Source organism: Corythoichthys intestinalis, chromosome 16, assembly GCF_030265065.1.
Source record: "Corythoichthys intestinalis isolate RoL2023-P3 chromosome 16, ASM3026506v1, whole genome shotgun sequence".
Lineage (NCBI taxonomy): Eukaryota > Metazoa > Chordata > Actinopteri > Syngnathiformes > Syngnathidae > Corythoichthys > Corythoichthys intestinalis.
This window is the reverse complement of record NC_080410.1, coordinates 46,342,147-46,367,384: the sequence shown is the minus strand read 5'-3', so window position 1 is coordinate 46,367,384 and position 25,238 is coordinate 46,342,147. Positions and strand designations below refer to the sequence as shown.

Below are 25,238 nucleotides of genomic sequence, written 5' to 3'. Positions count from 1 at the left end.
TTGATAGGCAGTGACTCAAACTCAACAGGAAATGACCTATAGACCCCAATCACGTGACGTCACAACTCCACCCCCCTGTCTGGTGCCGCCATATTGTCCGTCAGCTCATCGTGTTTACATATTACCGCTACATACATTCCGCCTATTACTGTGTTTTTCTGCTTGTCTAAGGAATCACCGCCTAGTAAACGAACCCCAAAACCTTCTTGACAATCGTTAACATTGATTAATCTAAATGGTGAAGGCATGTGTGGCGGTTGGTTGCAGTAACAGAGAAGATAAACAATAATTTTAGTAGTTGCTGTGTTCCCATTGTTAAAAGGGCAAATCTCGAAAGCAGCACGGTTTGTTTTATCTCGGTCCGACGGTGTCGACAGCCGTTAGACAGCGGCGAAAACATCAATATGATGCCAACACGATCGCAGACATCATCAGACGGAGACTACGAAGCTCGTCGCCACGGTCGCGCAGCAAGAAGGTGAGCGTAACAACAAGTGTTGTGCCGAAAAATAGCCCCCCTGCGTGAAATGTTCCCCCTGACGGGAGCGCCCACACGGAAACGACTTTCTTGTACCGTGAATATGTATTATTTTACTCTGCTTGAACTAATAAATGTCATACTTGTGTGATTGTCATTGGGATATGGTCGTGAAAACCTGTAGACTAAAACATTTCTGTTCAAATATGGTTATATGGCCCATTCCACGATTTGTTACTCAAATACAGTAGCCTACTAATATTTTGTGTAATTTAATTATTTAAAACTAGAGATCGATCGTGTCCGATCACATCATTTTCAAAGAATTAGAATCGGCAAAAAATATCGGACATGCCTTTTTTTTCATTTATATATATTTTTTAATTAAATCGTTTTCTAATTGTATTTAACGTTACATACATAATATGTTACACTCATCCAGAGTCTTTAGGCTTAAGGGAGGATTATCAAATTTATCCCGATAACAGCGGTAATTAAGTTTTTTTTTAAGTTTATTACGTAAAAATATTTAACGCAATTAACGCAGGCGGTGCACGACCCACTCACGCGTTGTTGCGTTCAATCTGTAATGGCGCCGTTTTACTTATATATACAGTTAAAAGGCAGCGTAAAATGAGTAGGGTGAATTTTGGCAGTCTTTGGAGCCTTTTTTTAATTGGCTAAAGCAGGGGTGGGCAAACCGGTCTTCAAGGGCCACAGTGGGTCCTGGTCTTTGTTTCAACTGATCCAGCACAGAGCTTTTAATCAATGAGGTTTCAATGGAAACAAGAAGCACCTGACTGCAATCAACTGATTGCACTTGTAACACACCAAATTGGTGAAAAGGTGTCCTCTTGATGGGTTGCAGCAAAAACCCGCACCCACAGCGGCCCTTTATGGAATAGTTTGCCCACCCTTGGGCTAAAACCTTACAATCCCTCTCCCTACGATTAGAAATATCGTGGGAAGCAATGTGGGGAAGAAAGGTAGTAATTGATCTTTTTCTTAACACCCTATGTTATTTCCCAACGCAGAGATATATCAATTGGTACCACTACGCACAGTCATGGTTGCACTTCCCATCATGCATTTGGGCAGAACAGTTAAATGGCTACAGTATCATTTACTGAAAGCTCAACAAATACACTAGATGGCAATATTTAGTCACAATATACAAAGTCACATTTATCCTTTCAGAATTACAAGTCTTTCTATCCGTGGATCCCTCTCACAGAAAGAATGTTAATAATGTAAATGCCATCTTGAGGATTTATTGTCATAATAAACAAATACAGTACTTATGTACTGTATGTTGGATGTATATATTCGTCTGAGTTTTATTCATTTTTTTCTTAATGCATTGGCAAAATGTATATGATCAGGAAAAATTATCGGGAATGATTGGAATTGAAACGGGAGCAAAAAAAAAAGCAATCGGATCGGGAAATATCGGGATCGGCAGATACTCAAACTATAACGATCGGGATCTGATCGGGAGCAAAAAAACATGATCGGAACAACCCTATTTAAAACTGATCTTACAGTCGTAAATCCATTACAGTGTAATGCATCCATGAAAACATTTAATGTTTTTCACGTCAATAAAACGTTATAAATAAGCGCTCCCGGCAGGGGGAACATTTCACGCAGGGCAGCTATTTTTCGGCACACACCGGCCCGTTGTCGATCAAATTTCATTTTATAATCGTGACAACGGTGACACTCAGCTGACCAAATGTCGGTTTATATTCGGGCCGGTGCCGATTTTGGGTACCCGACTCCTCATTGTGAAATAAACTGGAGTATGATTGGAAATTTTGTGGTCTCAGGACGAGCTCTGACGCACGGGACGGGACTCAAATATGGATCTGGCGACTGGATCGACCAAAGCTTTTCCAAATAACGGCTTTTATGCAACTCATCCAATGAGTTTACAGCGTCTGAAAGCACCGGGGCTTCCATAATTTGCAAGTGAATCCACCTTTAGAAACTACGATCATTGACAATACGACACACAATGACGGACAATATGGCGGCACAATACAGTAATCACGTGATTGTGTGACGTTGGTGATTGGGGTCTATAAATGCCCAAAAAATCGGACAGCAAGTGACCTGAAAATGCCCTGAAAATCCGACCGAATGACTGTGAATGCTCTGGTTTTGAATGAACGAACGTTCCCAGTCTAAATGGATTGGGCATCGAGCACCGTCAATGGCAGCCTTAGAGTTAACTGAGACACTATTATGGTGGAAGATTTTGGTAGCAACTTGATGGTACCTTTTTTTTTTTTTTTTTTTTTTTTTTTAAATTGACACCTTTTTTAAAACGATATCTCGATTCTTGACAGGAGCATATCAATATCCTTTTGGGATACAAAGTATCACGATTTATCACCATTTCGATATTTTGTCACACCCCTAGAAAAGGTCATCCATTTTGTCTTCATTGTTACTTACAACATGCCTAATACAACTTCAAGGTAATTGAAAAAAGTTATATTTATCCGATTAATCGATTAATTAAACGATTATGAAAATAATCATTAGTTGCAGCCCTAGTTGGCAGATTCTGATAGAAGCCAAAAACTATAATATGGCGCTCAATAAAGATGAGTTTGATCCTCCTGAACTAGACCCATAAAATGCATCATGTGTTGCTTGTATAGCCTCCAAAAAGTCCCCTGGTGTCTTGTACGATGGTTTACACGGTGCGAAAATGCCGCTTTTACTGGACTTGAGTCACAGGCGAGGCCTCTGGTAAAACAAACAGTGGACCGATGCAAGTTCGCAGTAGCCGAAGAGGGGTCAACGGGTTAAAGTCCTCTTTACGGTCTCGCGCAAACACAAGTCCGGTCGACGCCGGTTTGTCTGTCGACCTCGCTAACCCGGGTGGCGAGCGAAAACGCTGACCGAGCGCTTCTTTCCCACCGTTCGGACTTCTGACGGCCCCCGTGGAACAGGAAGACCGAGAGTTTATTTTTCAACAATCTACCACAAACTGAGGAAATGAAAAGAGTATTTAACATGGACAAACATCCCTTGCTTCTTAAGCTTCTGGTCACGGTTTAATGAACGTCTATTCAGGCATTATTTTCTTTAAGATTTGTTCTCATTATAGTGTCGTGTGAGCTGGAGTCGTTCAAGAGGCTCTAGGCGAACTGTTTTATACACTCCCAACAGCATGTAATAAATAATTTTTCTTCCTTCACAGTTTAGTCGGTCAATGGGCTTATTTTACAAGGATACTCATAGACAATTTGGTTTCCAGCTACTGGGGATCATATGCAACTTTTTTTTGGAACACCCTACATATTACTTATCAGACTTGGAACAATTAAGGAACTATGCGTAAATAATACACTTCACTGGTCCTTGGCATACATCTAATGGTGTTTGATAAACCTCTTCTTCTATCAGCTTTACAGATGGAGTTTGTTGGCGTCCTGCCCTGGGCCGTCCCGCCGCCGGTCTTGGCCCCCGGGATTTTCAGCCGTCTGGCTGTGCGGGGGGTCCCGTCGGGCGCGCGCTGGTGTCGTGGGCGGGTGGGGGGGCCGCGCGGGTGCCGGTCCGGGGCCGCGGCCCTTCCCCGGCCGGCCGGGGTGGGGTGGAGTTGGGGTGGGGGCCGGGGGGTGTATGCGGCAGCCATGGTTCCCTCCCAGGTCCGCCCGGCCGGAGCCGCGTCTCCCTGTACCGGGTGCCGGGGAGGTGCCCTCTGGTGCCATACCGCGCGCCCCTCTTGGCCCGGGGGTGGGTTGTGGGGGGTGCGCTTCCCTCCCCTTGGTCTGTTTCCGGCCCTGTCCGCCTCCCAGGGCCGCGGCGGCCGCGGCTGCCCCCCGGCCGGTGGGGTCGTTGGCGGGGCCTCTTGGGGCCCGCGGGGCCTAGGGTGAGGCTCGCTGTCCCTTGCCGGTGGGGTGAACGCCCCTTGGTCGCCGGCGCTTGGTGTGGCGCCTGCTCGGGGTGCGGGGTGGGTGCTCGGTGGGTGGGAGGGGGGTGGGCGGTCGCGGAGGCGCCGTGGGTGGTCTGGGGCGGGGATTGATCGGGGCCCTGACGCTTCTTCCGCCCTGGGGCCGGTGGTTCTGGTGGACGGGGCCACGCCCGCGGGAGCCTGCCTCTTAACTCACGCACTTCTCACTTCGGCACTGTAAATATTTTTCACCCTGGCACTTACATGCTCATACATTTCTCCGGGGAGAGTTGGGACGGGGCTTTACAGTCCCAGCCCGACTCCCCCCTGTTTTTAATGCACCACACACCAAGGCTGTGGGATGGTTGGGACCTGTTGGGGGGGGGGGGCCTCACGGCTGCCTCCTCACCACAGGCCCCGCCATCCCTGCACCTTTTTTAAATGCACCACACACATCATACTCCACAGGAGAGCTCCGGCAAAGGGCGGTGGGACGGGCGGCTGGACAGAAACTCCATGCTGCGGTCCCACTGCCCCAAGCCAAGCTCTCCTATTTTAATGCATACATTGCACTACCCTCCCCTCACACCCCCATCACGGTGCTGGGTGATGGCTGCCAGTCGGGAACCTGGCAGCCACAGTAATAGGGTGGTAGGTGGGTCCCACACTTTTTCTATATGGCGTGGCTCCCGGGGTGTGGCCTCCCCTCTGCCTCGGCTGCCGGCCGCGGGAGTGGGTTGGGGGGTCGGGTCTCCAATCTTGCATCGCCCCGTGGCAGTCCCTGGGCGTTCTCCTGCCTCCGCCTTCCCCTCTCTTCTCTGGCTGGGCATCCGCCCTGCGCTCCGTCGCGGGTCGCTGGCTGGGCGCCGGTGTATCAGCGGGGTGTCGCCTGCACCGGCGGGGGACCCTGCCTTGCCTGGGGCTTGGTGGGCCGCTGGGGGTCCCGTGGCGTGCCGTGCCGGTTGGGGGGCTGTGGCTCGTGGCCCGGGTGGGCGGGCGGGGGTGTAGGCGTGGGGTTGGTGATGCGTCCCCTCCTGCCATCCCTGAAGGCCGGTTGATGGGTGCGCGGGTGGCCCGGGGAACCACCCTGGGTCCCGGGGGGGGGGACGGTGGCTCCTTTGCTGGGCGGCGGGAGGAGGGATGGGCTGCGCATGGCCCCCCCACCTCCCTGCCCGCCCTCCCTCCCCGGGCTGGCTGGGTGGGGGCCGTGGCCCTGGGTTGGCGCCCGCGCGGTCTCTCCGCCCGTCTGCGTGGCTGTCGCGCGCCCGGTGGGGCTTGCGTGCTGCTGGATGTGGTAGGGCATGCTCGGGTTGGGGGTTCCGGTGCCGGGATTGGCGATGCGGCGGCGTAGGGTTGGTCGCCAACGGGCTTACACTCATAAGAGATTCACACGATTACTGGGTTGTAGATCACAGAACTGATTTGTGTACACTCTACCCCTTTCAATCACTTAGCTTATAGTCTTATAGACACCCCCACCCCCATTCTCCTCTTTCACTGGCCAATTGGCCCCCACATGGTGTAAACCGGAAATACATCTCGCTGACGATAGCACCAGCATATTAGTAACTAGTTTAGATGTTCAATGTATTTCTTGTTGTTGTTTGTGTATGTGTTTCTTTTCTTTCTTCTCTTGTATTTCTTTTCTTCTGTCCCCCCATAATCCCTTCCTGTTCGCTGCTTTGTCATAATAAAAAGGTATTTTGAATGATCACAATGGGAGTATGTCAGACTCACCATGTGAAACATTAAAACTGTTCAGAATCGGGGCACTTAGACTTCCATTCTCTGTGTCAAACAGCTGAACAGGACAGGTTTTAAAAAAAAAAATAAAAAAAATTAAAAAAAAAAAAAAAAAAAGAGGCTCTAGGCGTGATTTTATTTTTTGGGACTAATTCAGTGCCATTGACGGCGAAAGACGTCCAATCCATTTGGACTGGGAGTGCATGCGGCGATCGTTCAATCGGTCAGGCCTTGTCAGGCTAGGTGTCTAGGTGCCCTAGGAGACGTGCAGCTAGGAGCCTGTTCACCCCCAAAAAAACTATATCTTTAAAATTTTATATATTTTGCCAAAACCTCGTAGAAGCTATTATTATCTATATTATGTTATTTATAATGTTAGCTATATTAATGAATATCAATTTATCTACAGTGTGGAAAATAAGTATTTAGTCAACCACCAATTATGCAAGATCTCCTACTTGAAAAGATTAGAGAGGCTTGTAATTGTCAACATGGGTAAACCTCAACCATGAGAGACAGAATGTGGAAAAAAACAGAAAATAACATTGTTTGATTTTTAAATAATTTATTTCAAAATTAGAGTAGAAAATGAGTATTTGGTCACCTACAAACAAGCAAGATTTCTGGCTGTCAAAGAGGTCTAACTTCTTCTAACGAGGTCTAACGAGGCTCCACTCGTTACCTGTATTAAAGACACCTGTTATAACTCATTATCGGTATAAAAGACACCTGTCCACAACCTCAGTCAGTCACACTCCAAACTCCACTGTGGGCAAGACCAAAGAGCTGTCGAAGGACACCAGAGACAAAATTGTAGACCTACACCAGTCTGGGAAGACGGAATCTGCAATAGGTAAAACGCTTGGTGTCAAAAAATCCACTGTAGGAGCAAATATTAGAAAATGGAAGACATACAAGACCACTGATAATCTCCGTTGATCTGGGGCTCCATGCAAGATCTCACCCCGTGGCGTCAAAATGATAACAAGAACGGTGAGCAAAAATCCCAGAACCACACGGGGGGACCTAGTGAATGACCTACAGAGAGCTGGGACCACAGTAACAAAGGCTACTATCAGTGACACAACGCGCCGCCATGGACTCAAATCCTGCACTGCCAGATGTGTCCCCCTGCTGAAGCCAGTACACGTCCAGGCCGGTCTGCGGTTTGCCAGAGAGCATTTGGATGACCCAGAAGAGGACTGGGAGAATGTGTTATGGTCAGATGAAACCAAAATAGAACTTTTGGTAAAAACACAGGTTCTCGTGTTTGGAGGAGAAAGAATACTGAATTGCATCTGAAGAACACCATACCCACTTTGAAGCATGGGGGTGGAAACATCATGCTTTGGGGCTGTTTTTCTGTTGTAAGGGATTGCTAATGTCATGAATATTAATGAGCAAAAGTTATGTGTTGCGTGCGGTACGCCATTGGCTGCAAAGCTTCATTGCTTCAAGACGCTTCTTTTGGCAATGACTGCTCAATGTAGTCCCTCACTTCCCTTGGGAGAGACAGACAACCTCTGCTGCCATCTGCTGTCAACAATGTTGTCGTAAAACATGACTCATGCCTCCCAGCATGCATTGCAGCATCACAGATGTAAATAACATTTAAACTGCATCTTCTGTGCTCATTTTTTATCCAGTTAGTGGTCCAGTTGTTTCATTAATTGCTAGTTATGCTATTTGGTTTGTGGTTCGTTTTGAAACTTCGAGTTTGAATTACCTTTAATCCAATCACCTGCCATTATTTGTCTTTTTTGTGCAACCGTTTACCTAATGTAGGCGTGGGCTGTTCCTCCTTGCCTCATTTGTTTCACAAAAAAGCAGGTGGGTAATACATACAATCCAGGTTGGAAACAGAAAATATTTTTTTTATATGTAGACCCTATTTAAATGTAATTGGTATGTTAGAAAACGTTCTAGAAGCATAGTGTGAGAATTTTTTTTCAGGGACACCCCCCCCCCCCTCCGCCCCCAAAGCAATCTGACGCCCCAGCCACTAGATGGCGCCCTTAGCAATCGCCAAGCTCACCTATGACCCTGGGGCCTGTGTACATCCCTTTGATAAAGAACGTTAACAAAAATATTGTAAATGATTGAAATTCTTACCCGAGTCGGTCTTTTTGGTGTATTTTTTACTCTGTCCACGGATGATTAGGACAAAAACCAGCAGCAAGATGAAGATGAGGCCCACCAGTGCGATCACCACCAGGAACCACCACTCTTCATAGAAGGGCGACACTTTCTGAGCTGGAAACACATGTCAACCAAGTGCATTGAGACATCAGTATGTAAGAGCTCCCATGATTAATCGACAAACAAATTAATCGACAACGACAGTGATCCCTTAACTATCGCTATTAAGGGGGACAAGAAGCGACCGCGTAAAGTATAAAAGTAGTGCCACCCCATTTAAACATACATTTATTTGTTTAAATAAGTGCATATAAACCCTATAATTGCATGTGTTATCATCAGAACATTATAGTTTGAAACATGTCAATAATACAAATAACAAAGATAAATAATGTATAAATAACATAAAAAACATGTATTGAACATTCATTCTCTCAATCTCATATGATACGTGTCTGTGTGTGTATGATGTAAATAAAGTGTACTTAAAAATGTTTTTAGAACTATATCATAATACAATCTTTTTTTATTTTTTTAATGAAATCCGCAACACACTGAGTCGAGCCGCAAAGTAGCGAGGGATTACTGTACTGTAGTTCGGTGGTTGATTTTTAAATAAAAAAACAATGTAAAAAATTAAATAGTTTATTTTATATTCAGTTTTAAAAAATGTTCTTCAACATTTTTTAAATGAAAAAAATAAAACTTAATATTGTCTTTCTCTTTTTTAAAAATCTTCCTTTCATTAAAAATATATGTTTGTATATAAATAAAAGTAAAAAAGAATATTTACTTTTTGGACTCGTACTTTTTTGTAATTGACATTTTTTTTCATATTTTAAAATCATTTAACGGAAGCAAAAAAATTTGAAAAAAATAAAAGTCCAGTATAATTTTTTACATGATTGTTATCACGTTTTTTTCATGATAATTATCACAGTTTTACATAATTACCACATTTTTACATGATTTTTATCACATTTTTCATGATAATTATCACGTTTTTGCATAATTATCACATTTATACATGATAGTGATCACATTTTAACATGATGATCATGAGAAAACGGGATACTGGACTTTTTTTTTGGGTTGGCAGCAATATGCTACCGCAGAATTTGTATATATTTTTCTGAAATAAAACATTAAATATTCTGATTTCTGTAGTCCTCGATAAGGCAGATGATAATTGTCTTTGTAATGAATCAAAATTATATACCGTACTTTCCACACTGTAAGGCACACCTAAAAGTCTTCAATTTTCTCCAAAGCCGATAGTGCGTCTTATAATCACATGTGCCTTATACAGAAGAATTTCTTACATTTCTGCATAAAATCACAATCAAATGTGATCTGATCTTTGTCAAAATCACACAGATGAAAAAATGGTGTCTGCTTAACTAAAATCACCCAAACATTTATAGTATGCAAACAATGACAGAAGGCGGAAAAATAAGTAAGAAAACCATCACATTTAACATTTTTGAATCCCCCCCTTCTGTCGTTGTTTGCATGCTATCCTCATTAAAATATGAAAAACTGTGACTGTTTGGGTGGTTTTAGTGAAAGCAGTTTATTTTTCATCTGTGTGATTTTGACAAAGATATGATCACATTTGATGGTGATTTTATGCAGAAATGTGAGAAATTCCAAAAGGTTCAGATACTTTTTCATACCACTGTATATATGAAAACAGTTTTAAAATAGGCCAATCATTAAAGGTGCACCTTATACTCTGATGCTCCATAAAGTACGGAACATAGGCGGAGTTTGACTTTTGGGGCAGGGGGGGCACAACATGTTGATCACCCGAAAACGCAGTGTCAGCAATAATTGCAAGAATATTTTATAATAATAAGTTGACAATGAGCGGTTTTTTGTTTCCCATCATTCTTGAGGGAAATTCTAAATCAGGCTGCTAAGGCAATACTTTTCGCCAAGATCCATTGAACATGGTACGCCCACCGCTGTCGTGCCAATGTAGTTACCCCAGTCTAAAATTGTATCCCCTGGGCAGAGCCATATGGAGGTAGATTGGTGTCTTTATCATACAATCAAAAAAAGTTGCTTCAATAAAAAAAAAAAAAAAAAACAGCTGCTTTAATCAAAATATGTTTTCAACCAAAAAAATGTTGCTTCGATCAAAAATAAATGTGTTTGAATGCAAAAATAAATTTGAAAGTAAAAAAAAAAAAATGCACGTGAAAGCTATTTTTCTTTGATTTTTTTTTTTTTTTTTTTGATTGAAGTCAAGTTTTTTTTTTTTATTGAAGAAACTTTTTTGATTGAAGTAATGTTGATTTTTGTTTGGGCCACATTTTGGCGAGGACATTTTTGTCTCTATTATTCAATCATAAATAAGTAGCTTCAAAAAAATATATACATTTTTAAAAAGAAAATCACTTCAAATCAAAAAAAGAAAAATTTCAATCAAAAAAAAGTTTTTGAATGCGAAAAAATATTTGAGATAGAAAATTTTGCATTTGAACACTTAATTTTTCATTGAAGTTTTCTTTGATTGAAGCAATCCTTTTTGTGTCAGGACACTCGACTAAATCATTCAATCCCCCCAAAAAGTTGCTTCAATCAAAACAAATTTTCAATCAAAGAAAAAAAATTTTTTTTTTAAAAATACAGTAGTACCTCTACATACGATCGCTTCAACACACGAACTTTTCGACATCCGACGTAAAATTTGACTCGCCATTTGTTTCTACATCCGACGACATGCTCGAAATACGACGACAATGGCAGCACCGCAGACGAATGCACGGCGGATTTTCTTGTGTGACAAATCAACACAGGTTTCAGAAAAGGTTGGTACAGGTGGTGAAACAAGGAAAAAGTTGACGCTTACCTTCTAAATGAAGATGCAAATGACAGAAAAATATGAGCGTAGGGTGGGCATCCGTGAAATGGCTCAACAATACATCTCCACGGTCCTCCTCCGACCATCGTTCGCCAGTCTTTATAAGTTAAGCTGACAATTCTTATTGTGGTAACATCTCCAGAGAAATCGCCACGTTTTCATCATTTCTTTCACAACTTATTCAACACAAAACGCCTGCTGTCTGCCGCAATTGACGATGTTCTCAAGAAAGCATTGAAAGCGAAAGTAAACTCTCACCCGCTCCCCTCCCTCTTTGTCACGTCAGCCCCGCGGTGCCTTCAGGTACAGAAAAAAACGTCCGCCTTATTAGAACCCGTTTCGTTACACTATTACAGGAATTATTATTATTATTATATTATTAATCCGATTTTTATTTATTATTTATTTGTTTTGCTATATGTAATTGCCATTTGTAATAGTACCAGCAGTATTTTTTAAGGATTTAGTGCAGGTTTTTGGGCTGTGGAACGAATTAATGGAATTATAATGTATTCCTATGGGAAAATCCTGCTCGACATACGACCATTTCGACTTACAAACAAGCTCCTGGAACGGATTAACTTCGTATGTAGAGGTACCACTGTATTTTTTTTCCAATTTTTATATCTATATTTTTTGAAAATTATATGCAAAGCCTATCATCTAAGGTGCTCGAAAAGTAATTTTGACCCATTATAAAAATACATTTTTTATTTTATTCATTTTTGTTGCAGTTATATTGCTTTACAACTTTTATATATACGTATTAAGAAAGTGAATTACATGCAATGGCACTTTTCGTCCTCCAGGGGGAGCCTGCCCCCCCTTAAAATCCGCTTATGGTACGGAAAATAAGGTATTTGCAAAATTGGGATTTTGCTTTGGAAAACAGTTACATAGTATTATTCTTAGCCCAACTCCTCTCATAGTATTTTTCCCAGTGCACATTTCCATCTAAAATGTTTTGCCCAGAGTAATACACAAGTAATATGATTTACATTTTAACTGATGAGTCAACTATCAAAAATAATCGTTTGTGGCATAGTACCAGATTCTATTTTTGTGTGTCTTGCCTGATATGGAGGGCGACGGCAAGCTCGGTGATCCGTAGCCGTAGTCGTTGACAGCGATGACGCGGAAATCGTACGTGACGCTCTCTCGCAACATGTCCAAATTAAGCGTGTAGGACGTGACTTCTTTGGGGATGTCTTTGATGAAGATGTCCCACAACCCTTCATCTTAAACGAAAGATCGGAATAAATCAGTGCGGTATGATCGGGCAGGCTAGTTTTTTTCTTTGGCTTACCAGACGGTCTCGCTTCAATGACATATCGCGTGATGGGCGCTCGGCCTTGATCGCCGCTGGTCCAGTGCAGCGTGAGGGCGGAGCCGTAGCGAGATATGAAGGGTTCTCCAGGTGGGCCCGGAGCTCCTTAATGGAGGCGATAATTTGGTCAGAAATTGTTGATGAAATTTTTGTATTTCTTGTAAAAGCGCCTCACCTTCTCCGGGCCCCGTAGTGATGTTGGCCTCTACCTCCGGCCCGTAGGTGAGTGTTTTGGCTCGGATGCGGAAGTTGTAGGTGACGCCGTCAGCCAGGTCCTTGATTTTCATCCACAGGGGGGCGCCGCCTTTCACGTCCACTGTCACTATTTTACTAACACCTGGAGTGCGAGCAGAGGAGTCTGTACAGAAAAGACTCTAGATGCTGCAATCCGCTAGAGATCGAGGGCTTATGCACATTTTAAGACACATTTTTAGTATTTCTTTCTGTAATTCAATCTCGACTTGTTAGCTGTAAAAAAAAAAAGTTTTGAACGAAAACAAACAAAATGAAGAAACTAGAATAAAAAAAAAAAAAAAATTAAAATAAACATAAAAGTTTGTTTCTACTGAAATAAAAACTATGATTCAAATGTAAAAAAACGAGTGGAACAACTGGAACTGGATTGTTTATGGACTTCAAAACTCTATTGACCTGACACTTCGTCATTCATTGCCTTACCACAGGGGGCGGAGCTTCACTTAGTAATAGTCATTCAAACACAGCACACGCTCATGTCCAGGCCGGATTTAAGCTAGGCTTTTTGTAGAAGTATGAAAGCTGTACCGCATACAAACAGGAAAGATTGTCTCAGGAGTGATTTGTTCGAGGATTCAAAGTAATTATTATATTTTTCGTACCATGCATGCATTTTTTAACGTTGTGAAAGAAATCAATGGTGAAAATCAGCCGCTACTGCATTGGCATCATAGTTCGCCGTATTTACGTAAAAGAAATGCTACTTAAAAAAAAAAAAAAGAAATTAAATCATGAATCAAGACTGTTTTACGTCCATATCTATCAAGAATTCGGGGATTTAAGCATTTATTCACAAGAATTTTCGCCAGAAAAGCTCTGTTTACGTCAGGCAGCCGCTAGCCTCATTCACTAACAGAGTAGCATTGTACTTCAACATATTTACGTAAAATAATCGCTAAATGCATGTATTTTTTTTGTTTTTTTGCTTTTAACCAAGAATCTAGACTTTTACATCCATATCTATGAAGAATTCAGGGATTTAAGCATTTATTCACAAGAATTTTCACCAGAAAAGCTCTGTTTACGTCAGGCGGCCGCTAGCCTCAGTTGCTAACAGAGTTCCATTGTACTTTGACATATTTACGTAAAATAAACACTAACTGCACGGTTTCTTTGCTTTTCACCAAGAATCAAGACTGATTTACGTCCATGTCTATGAGGAATTCGGGGATTTAACCACATATTCACAATAATTTTCACTAGAAAAGCTCTGTTTACGTCAGGCAGTCGCTAACCTCATTCGCTAACAGATTAGCATTGTACGTCGACTTATTTAAGTAAAACAAAGGCTAACTGCACAGATTATTTGCTTTTAACCAAGAATCCAGTCTGTTTTGCGTCCATTTCTATGAAGAATTCGGGGATTTAAGCATTCATTCACAATCATTTTCACCAGAAAAGCTCTGTTTATGTCAGGCGGCCACTAGCCTCATTCACTACAACAATATACCTATACAACTGTAATGACAATAAAGGGCTATTCTATTCTATTCTATTCTATTCTATTCTATTCTATTCTATTCTGTGATTGCATATAGAATTTATTAATAATCTATTTATAAATTATTTATAATTGATTCTGCATGTTTGCCTCAAGTATTAAGCTTCTGATGTGAAAATTGAGTGATTTATTAGCTGTTGAAAAAAAATGAAGTTGCTATTTTTGGCAAAAACCTATATGATATGTTAAATATTGCTGTTGATGCTGAAAATATAGGTGATTACCTCTGCATTTGGTGATTTGTGTGTATCTAGTGTAAAATCTGAGAATTTTATAGCCATTTACGTTTTGTTATGCCTATATAAAAAATTAATTAATCGGGATTTTATATGGGAACGACTTTTTGATGCTGCTGCTCATGGAGACTCATCTATGACTAAGTTAGGTGCCTGTTTTGGTTTTGGTAAAATAATTCATACTTCCCATACTTCATACGTCTCATCTGACCAAAGCACACGGTCCCAAGCTGGGACCGTGTGTATTTTTGTGTGAGACCAAGATTGAGCTTTTTGGAACCAAACACTCGAAGTGGGTCTGGCGTGCCACGAAAGAGGCGCATGCTGAAATGCACCTCATACCCACTGTGAAGTATGGGGGTGGGTCAGTGATGCTGTGGGGCTGTTTCGCTTCCAAAGGCCCTGAGAACCTTGTTAGGGTGCATGGCATCATGAATGCTTTGAAATACCAGGACATTTTAAAATCAAAATCTGTTGCCCTCTGCCCGAAAGCTGAAGATGGGTCGTCACTGAGTCTTTCAGCAAGACAATGACCCTAAACATATGGGCAAATCTACACAGAAATGGTTCACCAGACACAAAATCAAGCTCCTCCCATGGCCATCTCAGTCCCCAGACCTTGTTTTGTAGGCAAAAGGGGGTTGTACAAAGTATTAACACCAGGGGTGCTAATAACTGTGACACACATTATTTGATGTCAAATATTTTTTTCATTATGTGGGATTTTTTCCCCCACTGAATGAATGCACTTGTATTGAAGGTTGGATTTTTCTCTTTTTTTCCATTAAGGTCCCATATTATTTGAATAAAAAAAAAATATTAGAAGCTAAAAAACACATCTTTTTCAGAGGTGCCAATAATTACGGAGGGCACTGTATATAGTTTTTGTTTATTTATTTATTTTGGATGCCCTCTATGGACAATAAAATCAATAATGTGCTATGAACAAAACTATGTTGTATGTAATATATAAAAACAAATCCAAGTAGGAATATTTGATATCAGGTCATTAGAGCCTTGAATATGTTAAAATGTATTAATTTGGCCCTAATACTCCATCGTATCAACGTGCATCATTAGGTTTTTCTTTTTCACGTGACTCACTCGTGATACGTGACATTTATTTATCTACTCTGCTGTGAGCACTGGCCACCGGCTGTTATGCGTTCAAGCTTCATCTACACCCAGTGAACGTGTGTTCTCCACTGCAGGAGACGCTATCTGTCCAGAACGCTCACGCTTACTGCCTGAGAAGGAAGACATGATCATTTTCCTCAACAAAAATCATTTTTAACATGGCAATTAATAGTTTTTGCTTTTCTGTCTACAAAAACAAGACAGGGAAAGGAAATTTAAAGTCAAAAAAAGGGCGGGTTGGCAGTAACTGATCATGCTTCAGTACAATTGACGGCAATTGACTTCCAATCCATTGGAACTGGAAGGTCTGGAGGCCAACGATATGAGTTTGATCAAAGTAGAGATGTCCCAATCCGATATTTGGATCGGATCGGACGCCGATATGGACAAAAAAATGCGCATCGGTATTGGATCGGTCAACACGGAAAAATTCCGATCCAGACTTCCGATCCATTTTTTTTAAAAAGTCCGGTCCGGGTTGTCCAGCGCACTGATTTACATAATCCATTCCAGTTTTTGCTTCGGTTTCCCTAAAATCCGGTCCGCATTTTACGGCACACCTTCAACACACTACATTTACATTACCGTCTCCCAATTTACCGAGAGACTTTATCGGTAAAAATGTCAGCTGTGTGGGATCATTTCACCTTAAAGGACGACAAAGACAAGAGGCAGAGTGCAACATATGCAACAATAAAGTCAAGCGTGGTGGTAAAGCTGTAAGAAGTTTTAATACAACCAACCTAATCAAGCATTTCGCGAAATATCACCACAAACAATATAAGAAGTATGTTAAGAAAACCGAAAACAAAAAGAAAGGTCCTACACAATTAACACTGGCAGAAACTTTTGCTATGCGTGACAAACTGGCACTCGACAGTCCCAAAGCCCAGGGAATAACAAGAGTCATTGCCGAAGAATTCATTCTGGATGACGAGCCATTATCTCTCGTGAGTAAAGACGCACCATTCAACACTTAGAACCACGGTACAACATGCCCAGCCGTCATTACATCCTTGAGCGATTCGGCCGTGGAAGATTCGAGAACGATTCACAAACATCCAAATTCCAATTATTGAAATATGTCAAGTAAAGCGGAACTAATACACAGCGCGGTCTTCGGGACGCAATGAGAAAGGGACCGCATTGCGTCCCGAGAGTAAACATCATGCTTGTCATAGACCCGGGTAATGCCAAGGCTCAACTCACGGCTTTAGCTCAACTCATGCCGCTGGATAAAAAACACAAGAATACCTGACTGCTGCTGACAGCCGCTACAAACTACGTCAACATCGTTGTAGCTAATGAATATCATATGTATATAGAACTAGATGCAAAATGACACACTCGATGGCGTAGCAACATTGAAGTATTGAAAACTAGTTGCGTTAGTAAACAGCCGCCATCTTAAAGTAGGAGATTTCCCTAGTAGGCTGTTGTGAACCTTCCAAGCGAACCTAATTAACTTTTTATCTAAAACACTCCTAAATCGGCAAAATCATGACTTGAATCTATCTTCAAAACAGTTTTAAACCTTTCACATGTCGAAAGTAGACAGAAGGGAAATTATGGAATAACGGGAGCAATTTTAACAACTTTAACAGTTGATTCGCAAAATCAAATGAATTGAATGTAGTTTAAAGCTGCTGATACAGAATGAGGACTTGAGTATTTTATTTACTGTTTTAAAATGTTAACTTGATACTGAAATAGTCGTTTATTCAAACCTGAGAGGCTTTTTATACAATTTTTGTAACTAATGCACGAAACATTAAAAGCATCTAATAGCTTGGGGGGTTTGTGGGATTTTCCACTGAGGTTGTTTGTGTGTTTTGCTTTTTTAAGACAGTTTACAATATTATTTGCACGTTTTACTGACTGACTGGCATTTCTGTTTGTTATTTATAATGTTTTGTGTTTGTCACTGAATAAACAGGTCAGTTTCTTGCTACCAACCGTTGTGTGTTATTCAAACTCACCTAATTCAGCTGGCTAGTTGTTATCAAAGTACTAAAACCTTTTTCAACATGAGTCTGACAACTAAGTAAGGAGGCTGAATAACTTTAAAACTTTAACACATGCTTAGATAGGCCGGTACCGGTATCGGCCAGTATCGGTATCGGATCGGAAGTGCGAAACAATATCGGTATTGGATCGGAAGTGCAAGAACCTGGATCGGGACATCCCTAGATCAAAGCCCCCATCCCGTAACAGGAAAACTACCCTCATTAGGAATTTCATGCAGAAACAATTAGCGTAGTGACCATGGCAACCTCAGCTCATCGTACAACCTCTGCCCCCAATTACTTAACAATCTGGTTGCGGCGCCCGCACTTAACCAGCTATTAGTCATGTTCCCCTCACGCAGAGAGAGCGAGTGGCACATGATATATTAGTGCGTTTTTTACGACGATACGTCGTCAGTTCTCCGGCGTGCCATAAAAGCCGCATATGCTATGCGTCTGGAAAAAGACGGAGAGCGCGAGCGGGACTTTTAGAAGATGACGGTGACCCGCGCGGGGGCTAGAGGCGTTAAATCACTGAGGAAAGCGCGTAGATGTAACGAGTTCCTCACCGTCGACCGGAGTGCACGGCTCGTAAACCAGACGGTAGCCCTCCACGATGCCGTTGGCCCGCTTGGGCTCACCCCAGGAAACGTTGACGGAGGTGGTGGTCAGCTCGCCGAAGTGGATGAAGCTGGGAGCGCTGGGGGCTATGAGGGGAGACATTGGACAAGGGTGTCAAAATCATTTTTGTCGCGGACCACGTTGTAGATATAGTTTCCTCCTGAGAGCCCGTTATTATTACCAACCCAATAAATGAAAACCTGATTCATGAATTTTGAAGAGGGTGTTAAAAACAACAACAAAAAAACAGTCCTAGTAAAAATATATTTGGAAAAAAAATATCCAAAAGATTAAAAAAAGATTAAAAAGATTATTTATATATATATATATATATATATATATATATATATATATATATATATATATATATATATATATATATATATATATATATATATTAGGGCTGCCAAACGATTAAAATTTTTAATCGAGTTAATTACAGCTTAAAAATTAATTAATCGTAATTAATCGTAATTAATCGCAATTCAAACCATCTATAAAATATGCCATATATTTCTGTAAATTATCGTTGGAATGGAATGATAAGACACAAGATGGATATATACATTCAACATACGGTACATAAGGACTGTATTTGTTTATTATAACAATAAATCAACAAGATGGCATTAACATTATTAACATTCTGTTAAAGCGATCCATGGATAGAAAGACTTGTAGTTCTTAAAAGAAAAATGTTCGTACAAGTTATAGAAATTTTATATTAAAACCCCTCTTCATGTTTTCGTTTTAATCAAATTTGTAAAATTTTCAATCAAAAAATAAAGTAGTAGCCCGCCATTGTTGATGTCAATAATTACTTACACAATGCTCATGGATGCTGAAACCTATAAAATCAGTCGCACCCAACCGCCAGCAGAGGGCGTCAAAACTCCATAAAACACAACAAGTGAGCGTTTCACTTTACTGTCATTTAAATGTGTCTGAGCCGGGCATCTGCGTTAATTGCGTCAGATATTTTAACGTGACTAATTAAAAAAATTAATTACCGCCCGTTAACGCGATAATTTTGACAGCCATAATATATATATATATATATATATATATATATATATACAGTGATACCTCAGCTCACGAACATAATTGGTTCCCAGAAAGTGTGCGTGAGGCGAAAAGTTCGTCTTCCGAACATTTATTTCCCATAAGAAACCATTAAAATGAGAATAATCCGTTCCCAGGTCCCCATAAAACATAATTTTCTACTAAATAAGCCTTAAAACTACACAAAAATATACCTTATTTTATGTATAATAAGTGTGCCATTGTATTATAATTAAAGAAATAAACTGTACTGTATAATAAAGTTGTTTTATTTACCTTTGCGATGGTATGGGAGTGGGAGGAGTGGGAGGAGGAGGGAGGGAGTTACTGTTTGGAAGGAGAGTGTTACCGGCAAAGTGCGCAGTTAGCGTAGACTCCACTGCTGTGCCCCCCACATGCTTTTGGTTGTTAATAAAAGTGCCCAAAAAAAGCCATCCGACGCCTCTGGGTGTTTGTATGCACGCCGCCTCCTTTCTGGAGAGGAAATCGGGCGAACCGAAGACAACCGACGACAACGAGCCAACGTGACTCGCCGGTCCACTTCTCACGACGGTGGGAAGCTGAAAGCACCGCCAATTACCAGTCGAGGGCGAATTGGTAACACGAGTCAACTTCCATAAGGACTGTATGTAACTCTTTTTCGGTCCCATAATAGCAAAAGTACACTCAATATGGTCCAAAATGTCTATCAAACACAAACCACGTCCGCACTCAACGAAAGGGAGGGGACGAACTGGGAGTCGGACGCCGTGAGCGTGCGTCAGCTTCTCGTGGCGCTGTCCGACCACGTGGCTTGGTTCGTCCGCCGAAAACTAGTTCGCCAGCAGAGACTATATGCTCGCGAATTTAATGTTCTTGAGGCGAAAAGTTCGTGAGCTTAAGCGTTCGTGAGCCGAGGTATCACTGTATATATATATATATATATATATATATATATATATATATATATATATATATATATTAGGGCTGTCAAACGATTAAAATTTTTAATCGAGTTAATTACAGCTTAAAAATGAATTAATCGTAATTAATCGCAATTAATCGCAATTCAAACCATCTATAAAATATGCCATATTTTTCTGGAAATAATATATATATATTCTGTAAAATAAATTGTTGGAATGGAAAGATAAGACAAAAGATGGATATGTACATTCAACATACGGTACATAAGGACTGTAGTGGGCATTTCACTCTACTGTCATTTAAATCTGTCTATGCTGTCCTCACTCCGAAGCGTCTACTTTTTCCAAAGCTAGACAGCTAGTGAACGACACCTTAATAATCAGACTTCTTCCTTTTTCATCTGATTTATTAATAAAATGGCCTAAAACATTGTCCTCTTTAGACCATCGTAAAACTAAAAAAAAAAAGTACACAAGCATTGCATTAGCAACAACGTTAGCTTAGCACGCTATACAGGTTCACTAAACATAAACAAAAAGCGTCTCATACAAAAAATATAACATTTCACTTACTAACATAATATGTACATTCTTTACAACAACCATACTTACGGACAAATCTTGTCCAAGGATCATATAAGCACAACATTACAACGTAGGCGTCAGCCCGAGACGTCGTGCAGCCATATTGAACTGGCAAGAAAAAAATTAACCATGTCGCAAAGCGACCACAAGAGTTCGCTGTTGGACAGCACAAAAAGCCTTGCTGTAAAACTTACCAAAAGGCAGAATACTGTCTGAGCGGGACATGTGCGTTAATTGCGTCAAATATTTTAACGTGATTAATTAAAAAAATTAATTACCGCACGTTAACGCGATAATTTTGACAGCCCTAATATATATATATATATATATATATATATATATATATATATATATATATATAACCGATAAATTACTTTTAAAGTAGCTTACTTACTTTGATCATAAAGTAATCAGTAAAGTAACTAGATTACTTTTTTGAGGCATAATCATAACATTAAATTACTTTTTCAAGTAATCTGTGACAACATTGACCGCATAAAACCATGCGACTGGCCAGTTTTGGCCCACAGCCCTCGAGTTTGAACCTGTGCATTGGCATCCAAGTCAGACTTCAGTGTGAATACAAAACAATACCGTCGAGCAGTTTTGTCTTTTATCAAGCAAAGTGAGTTTACACAACAAACTAACAGATCGTTCGACCTTCACTGACACGCTTGCCTTCTGATCCAAACAAAGTGTTGGGATTTTTGTGCATAAAGAACAAAAGCTTTGTTTTTTTGCATTGGCTTCCTTCCCAGAGGCTCTGCGGTGGTGCGGCGAGCCAAAAACTGTTGATTGTGACACAGCCTAGCACATTGAATAGTTTTTATATTGGTGCGTGTACTCATTAGCTAACGAAGAAAGATACCTTTGTGCAAGTGGGAGCCAACTACTCATCAACAAGGGTTTCTTTTGGATTTTTTTTTTAAGTTGTGGGGATATACTGTATCTCCAGTGCTAAAAGTGCTTTAAATTTTGTAAAAACTGAAGGTTGTCATCCTGTTTTTGATTTATTTTTCCTCACCGCCAAGGCAGTGGACGCACAGTCGATAGCTATTGGAGCAACCTTGAGTGGCGTGTTATACACAATGCGACCGCGCAGGTGTCGTGGAGACAACGTGTTTTGCAGAGGCGGCCTCACATTCAAAAGCCACGCACGATTGATTTTGTTTATTATCTCCTGAGTCTTCGACCGGTTCAACTTTTTAATCATGCATGTCACAGAGTGTCAGGAAGCAGCACAATGATGTGTGCTACTTGTTTCGGACTCATAGGAAAAGCAATGTGCTTTTAGATTAAACAATAAACAATTCATTTGTGTTATACGGCTGCAAATAAGTATTTGAACACCTGAGAAAATCAATGTTAATACATGGTGCAGTAGCCTTTGATTAGAATTACAGAGGTCAAACGTTTCCTGTAACTTTTCACCAGGTTTGCACAGACTGCAGCAGGGATTTTGCACCACTGCTGCACACAGATCTTCTCTAGATCAATAATGTTTCTGGACTGTCACTAGGAAACATGGAGTTTGAGTGTCCTCCAATTATTTTCTATTGAGCTTAGGTCTGGAAACTGGCTAGGTCCCTCCAGAACCTTGATGTGCTTTTGTATGAAGCCACTCCTACTCAGGCTGTCTGCTTTGGGCCATTGTCATGTTGACCCAGTCTCAACCCATTTTCAATGCTCTAACTGAAAGTACGTATGACACCAAAAAGCATGTTTATTCCATATTTCACGTGTTTTTTTTATGCTACTGAATAGGGAATTGATAGGATTTTTACGATTCCGATTCCATTATCGATATTGCTTAACGATTCGATTCTTTATCGATTCTCTTATCGATTCTAATTTGGGGAAAAAGAAGAACAAACGTTTTGATTGGCATCGAGTTTGTTTAATCAGAAGTCACAACCTTACAAACTCACAACAAGGTGAAAAGAGGCCCAAAGCCTCAATATTAACTGTGGCAATAAGTGGCAAATGCACAAGAATGTTTAACATTTTACTGAAACATTTTTCTAATAGAAATAAAAAATATTGTTATATATTGGCATATAGGTCGTTGGTCTGCCGTTAGTAATATGTGTTAAACTTGCAGGGGTCCCCAAACTTTTTCCAGTGAGGGCCGCATAACTTTTCCCTTCTCTGATGAGGGGCCGGGGTCAGTTTGTAACAGAAAAAGTGTGACGATTGCAGGAGTGCCTAAATGTAAAAAAATATTGTTTTTCAGAAAGCCACAATCAAATAACCCTTTCTGGATATTTCACGGAACAAAAGTAAATAAAATAAAAAAAATAATAAAATATAATAGTAATTAATAATAATAACACTATTAATCAAATAGATAATAACCAACTAACCCTCTCTGAGTTCTTCACAGAAAAAGGCCAGAAAATAAATAACACTATTGAGAAAAAAAAAAAAAAATCAAAATGCTCTCTGGTATTGTTCAGGAGGCCGGGCCAAATGTCGGGGCGGGCCGTATTCGGCCCGCGGGCCGTAGTTTGGGGACCCCTGTGCATGCTTTTTAGTTTTTATGGTGCTTTCACGCTCAAGTGGGGGCGCCCTTGCGCTTCCTCACATGAAGAAGAACGCGCTCACGTGAAGAAGAAACGCCGCATCCAAGCCAGTTAGTGAGAGAGAGAAGCACTGCTACGACCCTACGTTCTTTGTTAATGCTTGTAAAATATCTACAGAGGCAACGCCTGTATGTATCATCTTTTGTTGTTGTTGTTGTGTGTTTCCACTCGCGATCGGACACTTAATCCAGTTGTGTAGTGGTTTGAACGATGTGCTAATGCTAGCGAACGCATGCTAACTGTTTTGTTATTACTGAATTAGCAGCTAATCATCGCTGATTTACGTTGATGCAAGCCTGTTTGTTATTGGGGACGAAATTGATTTGTTTCATTTCTATTTTTAGTTTCACTCTTCAAGTGATGGTTGAATAAAGTCATCAAATTATACCAACATCTTCTGTATCGTCATTTCGGAGTTTAGCTAGCTGTATAGCTGTCTCGGTGAGGACAGTGCAGTCTATTCCCTCCCGATGCAGTTATCTCCACCTTGCAATGATTGCAAGTCGTTTTGTTGTAATTTTTCCTCGTGAAGTGAAGACACACTTTCGAGCGTTTGAACCTAAGTGCTGTCATTGTTATGTTTACGGCTGCAATGCTCGTGCTTCGTGCTAAACCATCGTAACCTTTCATTTTCACCCTCTTTCCTGGTGAAGTGTAGCCAAACTTTGGAGCGGGTGGTTCTTGGCGCCATGCTAGTTTGATGCGTTTGGACAACAAGACAGTCACGACGCAATATGCGTCTTCAGGACTCGTTGAAGGGATCGTTAAGGCTTTTTCATTGTGATGTCGAGGACTCGAAACACTAGGAACCGGTTCCGAATTGGAATCGGATTTCGATTCCCATCCCTACTCCTGAATGAAATGGACCGCTTGGATGTGTGTGGAAGCGATCGTTTTATACAGTATACGGCGGAAAACACTCAGGTGACTTGAAGCTCCGTTCTGAGACCCCCAATTTAGCCAACTTTCAAAATTGTCCGATATGCAGGTGTGATCAGTGGCGCCTCCAGAAATGTTTCATAGGGGTGGCCAGATGGGGCCACTTAAAATCTTGGGGTGGCCAAAACTAAAATCCATAATTTCAGGTTTTCATTATATTATTGCAGTAAAAAGGTCAGGGGAAAACTATCAGAAAGACTTAAGGACACGGCTACTGATATACTTTGGTGTATTGTGTATTATTTGATGTTAGTAATGATTTAATGTGCATAGTCCATAACTGTCCAGTCAACATTTTGAGTTCCACAACAATTCTGTTTTATTGTGTTATGTACAGTATATATTAGGCATAAGGTGTACATTTAACTAGGGCTGTCAAACGATTACAATTTTAATCGAGTTAATCACAGCTTTAAAAATAATTAATTGTAATTCATCGCAATTCAAACCATCTCTAAAATATGCCATATTTTTCTGTAAATTATTGTTGAAATGGAAAGAAAAGACAAGACGGATATATACATTCAACATACTGTACATAAGTACTGTATTTGTTTATTATAACAATAAATCCACAAGATGGCATTAACATTATTAACATTCTTTCTGTGAAAGGGATCCACAGATAGAAAGACTTGTAATTCTTAAAGGATAAATGTGAGTTTGTATATTGTGACTAAATATTGCCATCTAGTGTATTTGTTGAGCTTTCAGTCAATGATACTGTAGCGACTTAACTGTTTTGCCCAAATGCATGATGGGAAGTGGTGCAACCATGACTGTGTGTGGTGGCTGCAAATGCTACATCTTCTCTGCGTTGGGTACACTACAGGGTGTTAAGAAAAAGATGAACTCATGTCATTCTTCCCCATGTCGCTTCCCACAATATTTATAGTTGCTGTGGGAGAGATGACAAAGCTTTTGGCAATTAAAAGCACGGCCCCAA

General features: G+C 40.9%; 1 protein-coding gene across 2 annotated transcripts in view; it reads right to left on the bottom strand.

The window, feature by feature from the left end:
- Window positions 1–25,238, bottom strand: part of sdk2a (sidekick cell adhesion molecule 2a) — a 438,915-nt gene that overhangs the window by 27,327 nt on the left and 386,350 nt on the right. Inside the window, exons 39-43 of one of the 2 annotated variants that reach the window (XM_057817593.1) lie at window positions 18,168–18,305; window positions 12,639–12,821; window positions 12,443–12,568; window positions 12,210–12,374; window positions 8,241–8,381 (exon numbers count right to left, since the gene is read on the bottom strand). In XM_057817593.1, coding sequence (XP_057673576.1) covers window positions 8,241–8,381; window positions 12,210–12,374; window positions 12,443–12,568; window positions 12,639–12,821; window positions 18,168–18,305 — 753 coding nt within the window. The remainder of the gene's footprint in view (window positions 1–8,240; window positions 8,382–12,209; window positions 12,375–12,442; window positions 12,569–12,638; window positions 12,822–18,167; window positions 18,306–25,238) is intronic. The other variant, XM_057817594.1, reaches the window with a different exon arrangement.